The sequence below is a fragment of the Raphanus sativus genome, chromosome 5 (genome assembly GCF_000801105.2).
Source record: "Raphanus sativus cultivar WK10039 chromosome 5, ASM80110v3, whole genome shotgun sequence".
In the NCBI taxonomy this organism is placed as follows: domain Eukaryota; kingdom Viridiplantae; phylum Streptophyta; class Magnoliopsida; order Brassicales; family Brassicaceae; genus Raphanus; species Raphanus sativus.
Genome location: NC_079515.1, coordinates 17,833,541 through 17,851,818, shown reverse-complemented (window position 1 = coordinate 17,851,818; position 18,278 = coordinate 17,833,541). Strand labels below are relative to the sequence as shown.

The 18,278-nt window shown below is 32.2% G+C and overlaps 1 protein-coding gene, 1 long non-coding RNA gene and 1 other non-coding gene across 8 annotated transcripts; 2 read left to right on the top strand and 1 right to left on the bottom strand.

Moving 5' to 3' along the window:
- Positions 1-10,289: 10,289 nt before the first annotated feature.
- Positions 10,290-11,397, bottom strand: LOC108860489 (uncharacterized). Its single transcript, XM_018634359.2, has one exon. The coding sequence runs from the start codon at positions 11,156-11,158 to the stop codon at positions 10,406-10,408; it is 753 nt and encodes a 250-aa protein (XP_018489861.1). The 5' UTR covers positions 11,159-11,397; the 3' UTR covers positions 10,290-10,405.
- Positions 11,398-11,757: 360 nt separating this feature from the next.
- Positions 11,758-13,351, top strand: LOC130512581 (uncharacterized). 6 transcript variants are annotated; one of them, XR_008946145.1, is made up of 5 exons: positions 11,758-11,874; positions 11,993-12,232; positions 12,298-12,400; positions 12,504-12,694; positions 12,911-13,351. It is a non-coding gene; the product is annotated as an uncharacterized LOC130512581 (long non-coding RNA). The 6 variants fall into 6 exon arrangements; XR_008946146.1 differs by having other exon boundaries at positions 11,758-11,914; XR_008946148.1 differs by having other exon boundaries at positions 11,758-12,232; positions 12,558-12,694.
- A 4,853-nt stretch (positions 13,352-18,204) lies between these two features.
- TRNAV-AAC (transfer RNA valine (anticodon AAC)) lies at positions 18,205-18,278 on the top strand. Its single transcript has one exon. It is a non-coding gene; the product is annotated as a tRNA-Val (tRNA).

Sequence of the window (18,278 nt, the reverse complement as noted above, 5' to 3'; positions counted from 1 at the left end):
AAAACGTATTGAGGCAAATACCCGTTTAGGGTTTCTTATTATTGATGTGTTAATAACTTACAAATCTTTAGACGCATATTTATACAGCCTCAGAAAAACCGGATTTCCTTTTCCTTATAGGAATACATACTTATATGGAAAAAGTAATTTTCCTAAACCAAAAAGGCATACCGTACCGCGGAGGCCTGCGGCCCCCTCACCCCTCACACATAAATTTCTATCAACCTTGATAGCGAGTTTATCTTCCTTGTGTCCAGGAATGCTAGTCATTTTATTGGTGCACAGAAATTTAAGACACACAGATACAACAGTAAAGTTCATCTCATCCTCAAGGTAGCTCAAGTGAAACCATTCTCAGAAGGCGTTTTTGAGTTGCAACGGATTTAGGATTTGTTTTGTATACGAGATTCATGTATGTATATTTGATATTGTCAAAGATACATTTCACGTTAGTTGGTTAGAAATATAAACTTAATGCAAACAGATAAACATGGAGTAACATAATTTTTAGAAAAGCAACAAGCAGTCTTTACGACCGATATGGAAACGACGTGTAGTCTCTTGACCTAAAGTCTAAAAACTAACAGGTTCTGGGAAGTAGAAGTGTTGACTGATTGAGTTCGAGAAGGCTAACCACCGGCTTTGTAAGTTGATGAAGGAAATATATCTCCTTTATGTAATCCGACTCAATGTTCAGAAAACAATGAATCAATAGCTCAAGTGTAAAAGGTTACACATGATTCCTTTCCCAATAATGAACCAAACAACTAACCCAAAATTGTATTAACCTCAAGAAGATTCACACAAAGAAAATATCAGAATGATCTAAAAATTGATCGACACACTCTATTCATAGCTTAAAAACTTTCTTGAGTTAATTTTCGTCTGCGAGAGGAAAAGTTAAATAAATACGCTAATAACTTCGAAATTGTCGAAGAGAACAAGATAACGTTTATCAAAAAAAAAAAAAACTTTCTTGAGTTACATCCCATCGTGTTTACTTTACAAATTTTGACAACATATATTCGACCAATATCATATTAGGAGAAATGAGTTAGTGGGAAAAATATCTTCATTAAGATTAGACATGTGTACAATGATCAGTATATATACAAGTATTATTTCATCTTTATATCTGTGAATGTATCAACGTACAAGTTTAATGTGGCATATGTACAATATGTAACTACTAACCACCGTAGTTAGGAACGCCAAAGTTAGAGATGGCTGCTTCGTGTTTCGACCACATTGCCAAAGGGTTCGGAATCATCACGGCATTCTTCTCAAGCATGAACCTCTTAGAGTCCCTAATCATTTGAAGGAGAACATGAACTAGTTTTACATAATGTTTGGTCTTTAAATCAACGGGGCAAAACCCAATACGGTAAACCCGCAGTTCGATTTTCTTCGACCACCGTGGATTAAAAAATATCTGTATCGCTGGAGTCCATAGAATAGTCGGTTGGTTTCGGCCAGAGACACTATGATTAATTCAAAAAGAAAGAAAAATGTTTGGTCATTAAGAGAAGGATAAAAAAAAAAAAGAAAGGAGACAGAACAAGCTTCAGTTTGTTCCTCACATATTGTTCATTACTTGGAAATAGTATTGAGTATCAGAGAAGTAACGTGTGATCTGTTCCATTTTCAAGAAAAGCTTCAAAATTGATGAAGAATATTTTGCTTATAAAAGGATAGATTTTCTGTACAGGGAGGGAAATTGTTGCTGGAAAAAAAATGAAGATACAAGGGATGAATTTGAAATTTATTTGAAAGAACCGGTTGAGAATGATTTGTTATTTAAATATTTATCTTAATTAGTAGGAATTATTTTAAGAATTTCTAATAGTTTTAAAGTTATTTGGCTTTCAAATAAATATACTTCTTATGTTTATAGTTGTATTCAGATTTTGATAATTAATAAACAAGAGTTTTTTTTTTTGCAATTTGATTCAATTCATCTGACACAAAATTGGTCTCCAATAAACTAGCGAAAAAAATTTTTAATTGATCCAAAAACAGATCTCTCGCGATCTTTAGATCCCTTGATCGACCGTTCAATTTATTTGTATGCTGCATCATTTGAACTTGACATTCTCTTACGGTGGAAGGTAAAAAAAATGAAATATCAAATTCTAGCAGAAAATGCTATAGTTCTCCTTACTATGCAAGTTTATATGTGGCATCATAGAATGCTTTTAGCACAAGTAGCAAAATCTTAGAACCGTATAGGAACTGTTTAACTCAATACATGATAGAGCTTCTTATGTGTAGTAAGAAGTGGATGCATGCCGACCTCATGCTCGGTGAAAACGTCATCACAAATGAATAAAACTCTAGATGATATTGAACTGCTTGATAGACTTGAGAAAAGTATGTACTTCTTTAATTTAGTTGCTCTTCATTAACATTGATGTAGTGGCTGTTCAACTTTATGTGTTTGCTTTTCTTTTGTCAGAGTTTGGATCGCAAAGTATTCAGAATTAAAAACTGAAGTTTGAAGGTTGAACTTCAAGAATTTGGTTTCATTTCATTGAATAATGTTCCTCTTTGGTTTGGTTTTAATTTTATTTCGAAAATAGCTATTTGTTTGATTTGCACGATCATGAACCTTGTTTGGATTTCATTTAACTAATCTTGTTTGGTTTTCATTTGAACAATGTTGTTCCTTGCTTCTGTTTAACTTTAATTTAGAATATGGATTTCTCGTTTCAAAATTGTTTATTTTTGGTCTTTGCATCATGGGAGAATTGCCAAAAATAGTTTTACTATTAAACAGAGAAGACTTCTTTATAAGTGTTCTTATACAGTAAATCTTTAAAATAATTTAAAATTTTAATAAAAAAATATTTTGATGGGAGGAAATTGAAATTATGTAATAATAAACATTTCTAAATGTTGTAAATTTAGTTTTAGTACAATTGAATTATTTTTAACATAGATGAGTGAATGTATATTGAGTTATGATGGTCTTTGGTTTAGGGTTCGGTAAAAATGTTGTAGTATTGTTAGGATAAGATTTTGAAATTTTATCATTTATTTTTATTTTTTTAGTTTGACCTATATGGGTTTAGTAACTACCTAATAACTTGATTTAAACATCTTTTAAGTATCTTTTAAGTTTAATGAAGTGCTTTTTGCTTAGTTATTTGATTATAGGATCTGGAAGACTCACATGAGACTTCCAAAGAAGTCTTCTCACATATCCCGCCTAAATTTTAGTAGGATTTAGAATTATCGCCTAAATTTTAGAAGAATTTGGGTTTTTCGCCTAAGTCGAAGTCTTCCAGAAGTCTTCTCATGTATTAGATCTTAAAAGTAATTAATAAAATTTATAAAAATATTTTGAAAGGGAAAAAATAAAAATCATGTGTTAATAAATATTTCTAAATGATGGAAATTTAGTTTTACTAAAATTCAATTATTTTTAACATAGAAGAGTGAATATAGATTAAGTCATGATAGTTTTTGGTTTAGGGTTTGGTAAAATATGTTGTATTATTGTTGGTAATTTTATGGTAAGATTTGAAAATCTTATCTTTTTTTTTAATTTGACCTATATGTGTTTAGTGCTATCTAATAACTTGATTAAAACATTTTCTAAGTTTCCTTTTAGTTTAAGAAAGTGTATTTTGCTTAGTTATTTGATTATAGGGTATGGACGACTTCCAAGAGATTTCTTGGCCGAAAGGTTTAGAAGACTTCTTAAGAAGTTTTCTGGTGTAATTTATGTTAGAAGACTTCTTGGGAAATCTTCCAAACTGAACCGGACTTAATTTTACCTTCAATTTTAATATTACCGAAAGTAAACCAATATATACTTAAGCCAAGCTTACTTTGTTAAAGTCATATAAATAATATTTTTTTGCACTTTTTCGTGTTTCTAAAAAAAATTAAAAAAATGGAAACCCTAGATGTTTACTCTGAGGAGATTTCAATGGCAATTTTAAAGGCGATCTCCGTCGAATTTTTTTAACTCATCCGCTTCACCTCTGTAAATCTTGTTTTCCCGATAAATCTTGTTTCTCCTTCGTCGCTGAAGTGAATTTTAGTAGATTAAACTAACCCACTTGATTTTTTTTCAGATCTGAAACCGTTTTTATTGTAGTCAAACTCAACTGCCAGTAAGCTCTTTCTCTTTGCTGTCTAAATTTCATTTCAGAACTGAGGCCGTTCATTTCTCCGCCGTGACTTCTTCTTTCCTGCCGAGTTTGCCATATATGTAACCATTTCTGTTGTCGTGGCCGTAACTTCTCTGTTTTGAACCTCAACTTCTCTTTTTCCGATTGTAAGTTTATCCATTTGTTCGATGTATTAGGGTTTCTATCGATTTGATTATTCTTCTACTGGAAAGCTTCGGAAAACTTACAGAAGGCTTCAGAAGACTTACGAAAGTCTTCTGAGACTTTCGTCTTTTATGAAGTCTTCCAAAGACTAAGACGTCCGAAAGACTTCGGGAAGTCTTTCGAAAAGTCTTCTTTAAGTCTTCTGGAAGCCTTCCTTGAGTCTTCTGGAAGTCTTTCTGAAGTCTTTGCATGTTGGTTTGTTTGTTTTGGTATGTGTGTGTTTGAGATGTTGATTTTTCAATGTTTTGCATACTCTAAAATGGAGTTACCAGAACTTCCAAAGAGGATATTTATTCACTTTAGAGGAAGAGCCCATTCCAACGAAAATCATTGCGTATCATACTGATGACCCACATTTGCTGTAAAGGCCGCGTGATGAATGGGAGGAGCTGAAGAATTCAAGGTTGGGAGTGTTCATCAAGTTTTGGGAGTTGAAATTTTTGATGGACGTGAAGGCTACTTCATTGTGTGCTCTGTTACCAGCTGGATATCAATAATAAGTATGAGCGCTGGTGTCTTATTGGTCCAGAACCGCTGAGGTTTTCCCTGATTGTGTTCGAGCACCTCACTAGTCTAAACTGAAAATATATTGAGAACCTGGATAATCCTGCTATAGAGGTGACATATGAGTTCTCGTGTATGGGAGTTGATGGCTGTGGATATTGATGCTGGTCCAAGTTCGAAGCAAACAATAGCAGCAAGTGAGAGATGTGGAAAGGGATCTCGGGTTGACCGCATGCGGATGGGATACCTACCCATCTACACAGGATACTTTGAGGGAAAAAGTACGCATCCGCTACATGGACTAGTCCTGCAAGGCTAGTAATGGATCTTGAAGAATTTGAGACCTACTCATGGGGGAGGCTGTCTTTTAAGTTCCTGATGGACTCTTTAGGGAGCAAAGATTTGACAAGGACTTATACCGTAGATGGGTTTATTCAAGTTCTCCAAGTTTGGGTCTACTTCGCTATGCCCGACTTTGCTGCAAGCTATGGAAAGCTTATATGAAACAAACCTAGTTCCCCTTTGTTGGCTTACAAGGGACATAAAGGACAAAATTTTGTCAAAGAGGCTATCACCACATAGGTATATATATCTGATTATTCCCAATAATATAGTACTAGTTAATGTCTTTAATATATAACTTGACAAATTTATAACTTGATATTTACTTACTGCAGACTCGCGTGGTCAACTATGTGACGAAGGATACTGATGAAATATTTTTTCAATGGGACAATGATAAGACTGATGTGGCGATTGAAAACTTGGTGAATTTCATTGTTGCTTGTAAAGGTTCTTGGAAGTGGATCCAAGAGTGCTGGCTAGTCGAAGGTATTAAGCCGTGGACCAATCATGTCTACGTGAAGCAATAACCTCCTCAGCTGATTGGGAAGGAAGAAAAAAGAACTCACATTGGGAAAGAAGAAAGAAGAGCTCAGAAGAAAGCTCGAACATAGGCTCATACGTAGGCTTTTACAGAGGCTCCTTCGGAGCCTCATTACCCAAATATGGTCCGACGATAATTCCACTGAAGGCTTTCTGCTGGAAAATATGCTGTCTTTCTAAGATGAAACACTTCTTATGGCAACTGGTAACATGATGTATAGCAGTTAAGAAGAATTTAAGAGTAGGAGGAATATAAGAGGATACAATGTGCCCGATGTGGAACATCTAATGAATCCATTAATCATGTACTTTTGAATGCTCCCCAACTATTCAGGTTTTGGGCACTCTGGTGAATTCCATCGAACCCAGACATATTCGCTGCCGCTTCACTTTTGACAATATGGATCACTTATTTTGGAAATTTTACCGGAACAAGAAGATCATCATTTTGTCTGGACATTATGGTACATATGGAAAACTCGTAATAATAAAGTCTTCAGCAATTTGGATACTGATCCTCGCGGTACTCTCAAACTGGCGGAAACAAAGTCATTACTTTGGGATGAGGCACAAAACCTACAGACACTGTGGATTGAGATCAAATCATACCGTCAATCCCATGTAGATGGTGCTTCACAGATGAATCATGGAAAATTCAAGATATCTATTCAAGACAAGGGTGATACAGTACATTGGAAGGATTTGAAGGTTTGATGGGAGTAAGGAATATGAGAGCGGCTCAATTGCCACTTCATTCGGAGATAGAGGCGCTCATTTGGGTGATGCAATGCATGAGGAATTTACATCAATTTACGGTTAATTTTGTAATAGATTTTTCTCAGTTGATGAAAATGGTTTTGAAATCAAAGGAATGACCAGCCTTTGTAAGTTATTAGGAACATATAGAGTTATTGAAGAGAAGTTTCAACAGTTCAGAACTCATCCATATACCACGGACGCAGAATTCAAAGGCGGATATTCTCGCACGCAGTACAAAAAAAGTAATCATCGTTTGTCGTTCATATGAATACAGAATTATCAGTTTGGTTTGTAAAATTTGTATGAGTCTATTTTTATTGCTGAAAAAAAAGAAAAAAGAAAAACATCCTTCAAATCAAATAACTGAAATTAATGTTCGTTCATGGTTCAGTTTAACTATATGTTTATAGACTTTTGTTTGTTTAAACGTACAATGAGTCTTTTTTTTGTCTGGTTGATTATGCTATTACAAATCATGAGAAACATTATATAGACGATATTACAGCCGATAATACTACCTGTTTTGTGAAGATTCATGTCTGACTGCATCACTCTGAATCGCCCTATGAGATCCATTCCTGACGGTACTCTTTGCGACATGCTGAAGATCCTTTGTAAGCTTTTTCTCTAATTTTTCTGCATAATTCGCTTTCTCCGAGAATTGAAACCCAAATATCCTCCTGTAAAAATTGCGTTGCCTAGGATTTGAACCTCAAACCTGGATGTAGAAACCTTTAAACCTTGACTATTAGGCCATGGTCCTTCCACAAACGTACAATGAGTTTTTGCAAGCACAAATGATTAATATTGTGTTGTTAAGTGAATAGTAATTTTTATGTTATCTTATTCCATAACCTATTTTTCGTATGCAGGATGGCCAACATTGTTTTTATTTGAATTTGAGCCGGTTTCATCACATATCTTATGAGATCTATACTATTATTTGCGAAGTAAATTTTCGCAACGGAGCTCTCCATTAAAAGTTAGAGCGGTTAATATCTATACTATCCTTAATAAATTATGAACACTTATATTTATTTTTATTTAATTTATCAATTAACTATTATAATTTATCAAATTGTAATTACGTTAGAGTGTAGATCTTATTCTTAATTATCATGACGAGAATTCATGCTTTATAAAATAATTTAAATTGTGAATTACGTACAAAGGATATATTCAGTTGAAACTTAACAAGTATTTGTCATTACTTTTTTTTTCTTAAAAGAAATTTTTGTCATTATCTTTCTAAATAATATTTTGATTCTAATAGATGATGGTCATAGATCATCAATGATTACACTATTCGATAGAAGTCATTAGAATCATGTATTTTTGTATTAGTTTTGGACATTATAATTGGTTTTGTTTCAGTTATCTCCGTTATAGAAATTGTATGACTTTTATGATTTTGATACTTTAATATTTTTATTTGGAATATTATTTTAGTTATCGGTTACACTGTTTTCTGATCCTGCTATATGTATTCATATTTGTTAAGCTAAACCCGAAACTGTTTGAAGCAAAAAAAAGTAAAAAAAAAATTCCTATACTATAATCAAGTAAATTGAATTTTATATATTTAAAAAGATATATTATACATGAGAGTTTTTGACAAAATAAATTAATAACAAATATATAAATTTCGATGAAAACATTATTATTAACTATACTATTATTTGCGAAGTGATTTTTCGCAACGGAGGTCTCACGTTAAAAGTTAGAGTTGTTAATATTGATAGTACTCTTAATGAATTTGTATATATAATTAAAAACGAATTTATATTAATCAGATTAATTTTTAAAAAATAAGATAATTCTTATATATTGTTTTGTTATCTTAAAATAATTATTTCTGTTATAAAAATTATAAAGTAAGATATAGAACAATTTATCTATATCTTTACTATTATTTGTGAATTTATTATATAGTTAAAACGCATTTTTAATAATAATATTAATTATGTTTAAAATAAGATAATTCTTATATATTGTGTTGTTATCTTAAAATAACTATTTCTATTATAAAGTTAAAAATTAAGATATAAAACAATCTATCTATTTATACTATTATTTGAGGACTAAATTTGCTTATTTGTCATACTTTCATAATTATAGGTTTAGTCATATTTTTGCTTAATTATTAATATTAATTAATAAATAATTTTAGTGATTTAACTATTATTATCTTGAAAATAGTTACAATTTGCTAAAGACAATATCATAACCAAACTTATACATTATAATTTAATAATATTAAAGTATTACATATATGTTTATATTATATTTTGGATTTGTAATATTAAACCGACTCTATTTATATATGTATCACATAAGATAGAATAATAATTTATATTTTATGATAATTCTCTTATGACAATCAAAATCACTTATTGTGATCATTTTTGAAAAAAGTTGGCAAAAGATTCAAAATTATTTATATTATAATTTGCAAAATATTTTGCTCTCTCTCACGTTTAAGTTTAGAGCGTTAAAAATATTTATTATTCTTAATAAATAATTAAATTATAATTATTAATATATAATTACTCATAAATTAAAAACAAATTTCATTAGTTTGGTATTCATCATTATCTAAAAGATTCTATATTATATTATCTAAAAATATTTTACATCATATATTTTAAAAATAAATATAATTTATGTATAATATGAATATTTTAAGTTTATTCTACGTAACAAAAGATATTTTATTAAAATAAAAAATATTGAATATAAAAATTAATATTTAATTAATTATTAAATATTTCAAAAGCATGAGAGTAATTTCATTTTAAGGTTTTTGAAATTATATAATATCTGTTTATAATTTTTAAAAATTATTAAGCCCGCAAATGCGGGTAAAACACCTAGTTTAACATTAAAACGTTAAAAGTATGTTAAATACATATTCTCGAGGGCTGACAAAAAAAAACATATTTTCCAGCCAAAATCAACAAAGCTTAAGCTACTTTTTAATTTCTCCAGTTTTCCGATTTTAAACAAAAACTCTTTTGTAGAAGTGTCTTTAGTCAAGTGGTTAGATGTTCATCTCTGCGGCTTTCAAACCAATAATCATGAAAGGAAACCTGGCAATCACAAATGATTAATATTGTATTGTTAAAGTGAATAGTAATTTTTTAAAAAAAGGTGAATAGTAATTTTTATGTCTATCTTATTCCATAACCTATTTTTCGTATGCAGGATGGCCAACATTATTTTTATTTGAATTTGAGCCGATTTCATCACATATCTTATGGGATTTAACATTAAAATGGTAAAAAAGTATGTTAAATACATATTTCCGAGGGCTGACAAAAAAAAAACATATTTTCCAGCCAAAATCAACAAAGCTTAAGCTATTTTTTAATTTCTCCAGTTTTCCGATTTTAAACAAAAACTCTTTTGTAGAAGTGTCTTTAGTCAAGTTATTAGATGTTCATCTTTGCGGCTTTCAAACCAATAATCATGAAAGGAAACCTGGCAATTAAAAAGAGCAGCAAGTCAAGGAATTGGTTGGAACTTACTGATGCTTGAAGACATGTGTTATTGTTCTGTTTTCTGTATTAATATGTAGTTATGGTACGTAGAAGACGTGTTATTGTTCTGTTTTCTGTATTAATATGTAGTTATGGTATTGGGAGGACAAAGATTAATGTTCTGTTTCCTGTATTAATATGTACCGATGTTGTGTAATGTAAGTAAGAAAAACAGTTCTCTACTTTATCTTTCTCTACGTACTTCTGTCACTCTCTTCTCAGAACATTGATACACAAATGGTTCCTTTGTTTTTCTCTTTGTTAACCAAGAACAAAATAAAACATGAATAATCTCAGATTAAACACATAAATCATACACACAACATACTTCCATTAAAAAAAGGTCTTGGTGCTCTGTTTTTCCTTCTTCCTTATTCAAGCATCTTGAGCAGACAAGAAGGCATTAAAGTCATCCCTAGCCTTACGCAATCGTGGGGTGATACAAGACCGCGGCGAAGTAGGGCAAGAAACGGAAGCCGAAGAAGGTGTGGAAAATCTCACACGGCGTGGTGAAGTCTCAGCCGATCTCTGGTAGTCTCTTATAGACGAACGTGAAGTAACCAGTTCTTGCACATATCTTCCTCCGTTATCTTGCATCAGGGCTGTTGTCGAGGCCCAAGAACCGCATTCGAATATCTCGACCGAGGAGCGTGTTGAAACGGTGGAGTTAGTGAAAGAAGATGTACTGATCATCTTCTTCTCCATCGAATATTGGCGTTTCGACTTTTGTTTCCCGAAGCCAGGTAGAGACAAACAGAAGGCTTTACATTTGAAATCTTCTTCCTTGTAGAAGGTTTTCTCCGAGTAACGAGATTTCCTTCTAAAATGAGATGATTCTTGGTGGCTAAGTTTCTTCCGGATCCTCATCGGCTCAGGGAGCATAGGAAGCGGTACTGCTGAGTCTCTAGGCGGAGGCATGGCCGGAGGTAACACCATTCTGAAGCTGTCTTCTCTTTCCGAAGGACGGGAGAAAATAGGACCAGTTGTTTTCTCACCCTCTAGAATTGCCTTCTTCACCAAGAAATTAAGATTATAGTTAGGGTTAGGGTTTTCTTCAGGAAAAACTGTGAAACCCTTCCACTCGTGATCTAGACCATCATCAAACGCAAGCATTGCCGGAGGAGGCATACTTCGATTTTGATTTTTTGAGAGATGGGCTTTGTAATTTTAAGGGAAAATATATGCAGCGAATAGAGATTATAAGTAGTAGAATAAAAAAAATTAAAGAAAGTGGGAAGCACGTCCATGGCCGCGTGGTGAAAGTAGTGACTTACATGTCTATAGGTCCTGTCTCTGTCTTATTATTTTGACATGTGGTTACTATCGTGATTCATGTGTGTATAGATGCCGAGGATCTTGTAATAAAATGAGGATTGAAGGAAAAAAATATATTTGATTTTTCAACTATACTATGTTTGATGGAGACAGACAAAATGGTTTGCACGTATTTCTGATCTGATCCTTTGAGTTTTTAGGTACACAAACATCTAAAGATCATCATTTGCAAAAATAAAAATTAAAAAAATCTAAAGATCACTTCAGGTTTACCAATATAGCATTTCAATGATACATTAACAACAATTGTAGTTTTGTTTGGCACAAATTGTAGTACGATTTATGCATTAATTTCTTGATATTAATGTGATCCGGACAATAAATTTGTCAACAAACATAGTGTAGGATTCAAGAGCAAACCAGAACGTGACATGTTTACATTGGACATCTATTTATATAAAATAGAGTTGGATCTCTCCTGCTGACACATCAGCTGCCACATCACTAATTCAAGCTTTTACAGACTGACACGTGTCCGGTTGCTTGAAACGCAACACTTCATTAACTCTGTAATCTTTGGGCTTTTGTCATCCTTCTGTATATTTGAAGGTTTTTGGATTGCCAATATAGATTTTTTTTTTCTGGAAGCCCAGTAACTTATTGTCGTCGTATTCTTCTCTTTTACAGAATAGTTAGGGTTGCCGCCGTTGCTTCAATTCGACAATGGAGCATCTTCTTTGGTGGTGTTTGTCTTCTGCATGGATTCGCTTGCAATTCTTCCCATCCTCTTCTGAGAACACGAACTGTTACATAACTCGGCTGCATACATTCATTATCATTAAAGTTACAATTAACTCCATCTACCCCATTCATTCCACAATTTGACAATCAATACGTCCCCCTACCTTCCAGTCGGTGAATCTACAGGTATATATAGGTTAGTTTGCATCCGTAAAATTCATCAGGTCTTTGCTCACAATCATTATTAGCAGATAAATTATAGCAGGGGGATTAACTGCGGGGACCAACCAAGATCCTTTTTGTATCTCTTATGCCAATGCTTCCAAGACGGGTTCATTCATCATGTACCAATCGGTAAAACTAAGTTAGATTCTTTTTTTTTTCTTTTTTCCATCGTAATTCAGTTCTTCTTCATGATTTTAACACCATCGCAAGTTACTTACTGTATCATCTTTAGATCTCAACATTAGTAGAGAACTTCCACAAAACAATATATATGATGAGGCATCAGATGTGTTTATTGAATTTAAGCTACTTGCTTCAGATTCTACGTTGAGATCCGTACGGAGCTTAGACAAATACGGTGAAGGAATGGAATCGATGAGCTGGGATCCTGAGGCTTAGCGCAGGGGTCTTTCTGATGATCAGGTATGCTCTCTTTTGTACTGGAAACCACATCTGCAACAACAAATAATTGGTGTGTGTCCATGGGAGTCTTTGCTATATACTTTAATTGGATGGGTTCTGTTAGACAGATTGAAAGATATACTTTGCTATGCTATTTCGGATTTAGTTATGTTAGAATACGCAAAGCATGTATAGTCTTGGTAATTCATATTTCTTCTTCTATTTCTTATAACACAGGGACTGATGAGTCTCTATGGGAGGATCTCAGCATTTTAAGGCTTTTAAAGTGTCAGTGATTCACACTCAACTCACTTTCTCAAGAACAATTAATCTCGAGGAAGCTGCTCATTTCTGTAAAGCATGAAATGTTAAACGTGGTGAGAGTATAGTATTTTCTGGGGATTTGCCGTGGAGTCTGCCGTGGTCGTGTTACTGACGTTGTAACTCTGAATCAGCCTACAAGCAAGAAACTTGGCATGAATACATTCTTTCTATAGTTTTCTGACTTTTACGTATCTACCTTTCAACATTTTTTCAATTGTAATGTTTTCCAATTGGGTTAAGAGCGTAAGAATCATAATATTACGACTGGGTTGATAACTCTTCTATTTTCTTCTATTATATGTTTAAATTGCATGATTCAGTGAGAAATTATGATTTTTGGTTTTGATTCATAAATGGAAGATTAGTATTTTGTTTTGGTGTTTTTGGCTTTTTATATATAAAGATTAGGGTTATTGTGACTTCGCATCAATGTGATAACGAGAGCATCTGAAGAAAGAACAATAAAGCATTGTGACAAAGAACATCACATCGTGCTTTGTTAAATGCAAAGATGCTGAAATGGCTTTATCATGAACTGAAGAAGAATCAGATAGAGAAGCCGAAGAAATCAGGTTAGCCTAGCTTTTTGGGTTAAATTTGGTTGGAATTAGACTTTGGTTTGGTTAAGGTAATTGAATATTATTTGGTAGATAGTAAACCGACTAAAAACATAGTGTAGGGATTATTAAATTTTAATTTGGGAAGAAATAAATTCATTAATTTCACTTTGGAGAGATCGAACAGTAGATTGATATTTGATTATATATTAAAACTTTCCGTGGAAAATAGCATGTTTTCCTTATCTAGAACAAATTTTGTAATACAATATAATCTATCAATTTTATAATTAATTGCACAATGTCAACTAAATAAATTTATAACATCAGTGTATTTGCAAAAAAAAACTTAATTAAACACAAATAATATAATTCACAATATTATGAAATTAGAGAAAAAAATAAAATTTTCACAAAACTAAAGAAAAACAATAAGAACAAAAATAATGTACATCTTTTTCATGTACCATCACTCAACGATCAAACAAACAAAAATTAGATAATTTCCCATAAAATTAACAAAAATGATGAAAAAGTACATCCGCAAATTAACTTATCAGAAAAACAATAATTTCAGAAATTAAGTTTTTATTAGGAAAATAAATAAATAACATTCATTTTGAAAATCAAGATCATTTATTCAGATAACATAGTTTACCTGATTTTCAAATATAATGAATAAATAAAAAATCCAAGAAACACATGAATATTAATTTTATTATTAGTGTGAAATATATTAATAAAATATCTAATATTACATAAATAATACTATAATTAATTATACACTTTACCCCAGATAAAATTTAAACAATAATCTATATTAAAATTTTGTAAATTTATAATCAAAACAATGACCTTTAAGACATTAAAATTTATATTATGAAAATTAACCAATAACATTTTTCAATTAATCAGTAACATTTGTTTCAAAAACTATAATCATTTATATTAAAACATGGTTTAATTAATTTTCAAATATCTTTATAAATATAAAAAGGTATAGAAAACATGACGTTATTTATTATCTTGGTCAGATATATTTATTTAATAATATTACATCAATAATTTTATAATTAATTATTCATTCTAGCTCAAACAAAATTTCAACAATAATCTACTGTAAAAGCAAAATTTAGTAAAAACATAAGATAGTCCACTAAAGTATATAATTTTTTTACCAAAACATATATTCATTTATTTACAAGTTTGTTTCTTTGCCACTAACAAAAATGAAAAAAAGGAAGAATCTTAGGGTTTTTTATGGTCATCCAACTTCAGAAAATCACAAGAAATGATGTAATGCCACATCCAATTCTTAATATATAATTAAAACATAGATTACTCAATAAAAAATCATTTTAAACCTTTTAACAAGAAAAAAAAAAGAAAATCATATTTTTAAAAATAATAAGTAATATTTATTTTACAAAGTTATAACTATTTTTTCAGATAATATGTTTTATTTAGTTATCAAATACAATAATATGTACAAAATTTAATTAATATGTATATCTTTAAATAATAAAAATTTATATTAAATAGTTACTTTAACTATTTAAATTATTTGTTAAATTTTATCCCGCCCGTAGGGCGGGCCGCCTCTAGTTACAAAAAAAAATAGAGACTTTTTCATATTAACCACTTCATCACAATTACTGAAAATCAGGAGTAGCTATTACAATTTGTCCTTTACATATTAGACTATAAAACTTAAAACGTTCAACAAATTAACCATCTCTTTTAATCCTCGCAGTCTTTTCCCGGTGATAAGTTACTGTATAGGTTCATGGATCAGTCTGTACTAACCTTCTTATCCACAGTAGACTTACTGAGGATTACAAACAACTCCAATGGTGATCGATAAAGCTCCTGTAAACCACTACACAATTCATGTAGAATGTATTAGCCAAACTCATTCAACTTACAAAATCCAAAAATCACTCTAACATAACAACTGTTGTCCTAATGAACTATCTGCAAATCTGCAATAGTAATAGGCTTTGATATACATAGCCGAAAGCATAGCATAAGATAATACATATTTAAAGATGAGTGGATGACAAAAGAAACCTAAACGGAATGATAAAGATTCTTGAAAAAGAAAGAGAGAGCTATTTTCTATTTATTTATTTTTGAATAAAAACGAAGAGATAGCTATTAAACTGTTTACATAACATCCCCACATAACCACATTACAGAACACAAATAATCCATACTTAACAACCTGTTATGTTATAGAACTTTTTTATAAATGAATGTTAAACTTATTCATATCAAAATTCTTTTATATATATTGGATCTTTGATAAGAAAAATTAAAAATAAATCAACTATTTTTTACTATCATTTAAGGGTCACCGACTCCCAAACTACACTTGTATCGCGTTACCGAGATTTAATCGCCTTTTTCCATTTAGTGATGAAATGCAGTTGCGCACCTGCTTATCCAGTTGTGTGAGTAACAGAACTGAGGACCACTCACGTTCACCCACACTCTTCGAGCATTTCTATCCTGCCACACCATGTATACCACCGTTTGAAAAGCATACCAAACAAGAAACAGTGTTGCTGCATCACGAGTGTCTTCCACCAGGATCCGCATGTTCTGATTCCATCCATTGGAGAACGAGAACCTAACAGCTTGCCCACTAGTCCTCTCCATACTGCCTGAGTGTACGAGCATCTGAAGTATACGTGGTCCCTGGATTCCATTTCACTTTTTCACAACCAACATTGAGTAACAGCTTGCGGGTTCCATTTTAGAATCCTATCCCCTGTAGCTAGGCGATCATGCATAGCCAACCATGTTATAAATGCAAATTTGGGAGTCATGCCCGAGAACAATACTCCTTTGCTCCACGAAACATGAGGGAAATGACATCTAATAAGAGTCCAAGTCTGTTTTGAATTAAAACCAGGGCGAAAACCACTTGCCTCCCTTTTCTACAGTCGAACATCATCAAGAGTAAGAACCTTGTTCCGTAATTTTAAAATCTCCTCCTCAATCTGAACAGAAGTAGCCACTCTATGTCTACGACGTTTATAGGTTTGAACTGCATTCTCCACAGGAGCATTAATAGGGATGCCTAGATCAATTCATCCTCTAGACCCAATCAGTTCCATCAGATTACCAAAGGAGACCACACATCAAACCAAAATGATGTAGGCGAGCCATTACCAATGTCCATCCGTGTGAGAGTCGATGCAAGAGGACGAAGCTTGAGCAACTTCTTCCATATCCAAGACCCCAAATTACTTTCAGCATTAACATTTCAGATTGATCCCTTTCTGATGAGATACATGTGTATCCAGCACACCCAGAGCGATTCTTGTGCATAGAATCCTCCCTATCAATTTCAAGCAGCAGACCGTGTTCACCTCGTTCAGCGACCACACGCCCAGACCACCTTCTTCTCGTGGTTAACACACATCAGTCCAAGCAATCTTGGCTTTATGGGACATAGCTCAGGCCCTGACCAGAGAAAGCAGAATACAACTTATCGAACTCTTTTTTCCAACCGAAAACACCAGAACATCGTCGGCAAAACACAAATGAGTAAGGCTATTATCCTGATGATAGGGACGATATCCTATTATCTTAGCTACTGCTGCTTTCTCCATCAATTTTGATAAGACTTGCATACAAATAACAAAGAGAGGAGATAATGAGCAACCTTGACGAACGAAGACCCCTCTCACCATTAAAGTAGCCTGCAAGTTCTTCATTAACCTGAACCGAGAAGGAAGCAAGTTCAATACACTTTTATCCAAACAACAAATTTCTCCGGAATATTTATAGACGATAAAACTGTGAGAAAAAATGACCATTGAACCGAATCAAAAGCTTTTGAGATGTCAATTTTTACTACACATCTAGTATATACAGAGGACTTATGGTAACTCTTCACAATTTCAGAAGCTAGTAGCACATTCTCCATTAGTAGACGATTTTCCACAAATCCAGACTGATTTGTAGAGATAAATTTGGACATCAAACTCTTTAACCGCTTCGCCAAAATCTTTGAGATAACTTTGTAGATGACATTACAGCATAAGATGGGCATGTAGTCCTTCATGAGTAGCATCATATGTCTTTGGTAATTAGGCAGAAATCCCTTATCAAAAAAAAATCGAATAGCCATGACTATAGATTTGTTAAAATTTAGTGTTAATTAAAATAATCAATAACTAACAAATCAAACTTCCCTAACTTTTTCGTAATGTATCTACAATATACTAATTATATTTGCAATAAATTCAAAAAATATTTTTAACTGTACAAATCTAAACATACTAAATTTTTAATATTTTACCAAAATTAAAGACCTAATTTAAAATATTTGGATCAAATGTGTCATCAACTTCTTTATTCACATAGGATAAGAATCAATGATCTAGACCGACAAAAAAAAATTATTTAGGTATACAAAGTTACAAACTATTTCTGTCTAAAAAGTCTGAACAACGTGATCCATATATAATCAACATAGAATATTTTTTATTCAAATCTATTGACAAAACAATAAAATACAACAATGCCCGCCCAAAACGCGGGTTCAAGGCTAATTGAGTTACTAAACTGAAAAGCCTACCTACAAAAACAATATAATAACAAGAAACATATATCTAAAATTTAAGACTAAAGTCAAAAGGTTTCGTGGTGTAGTCGGTTATCACGTCAGTCTAACACACTGAAGGTCTCCAGTTCAAACCTGGACGAAGCCA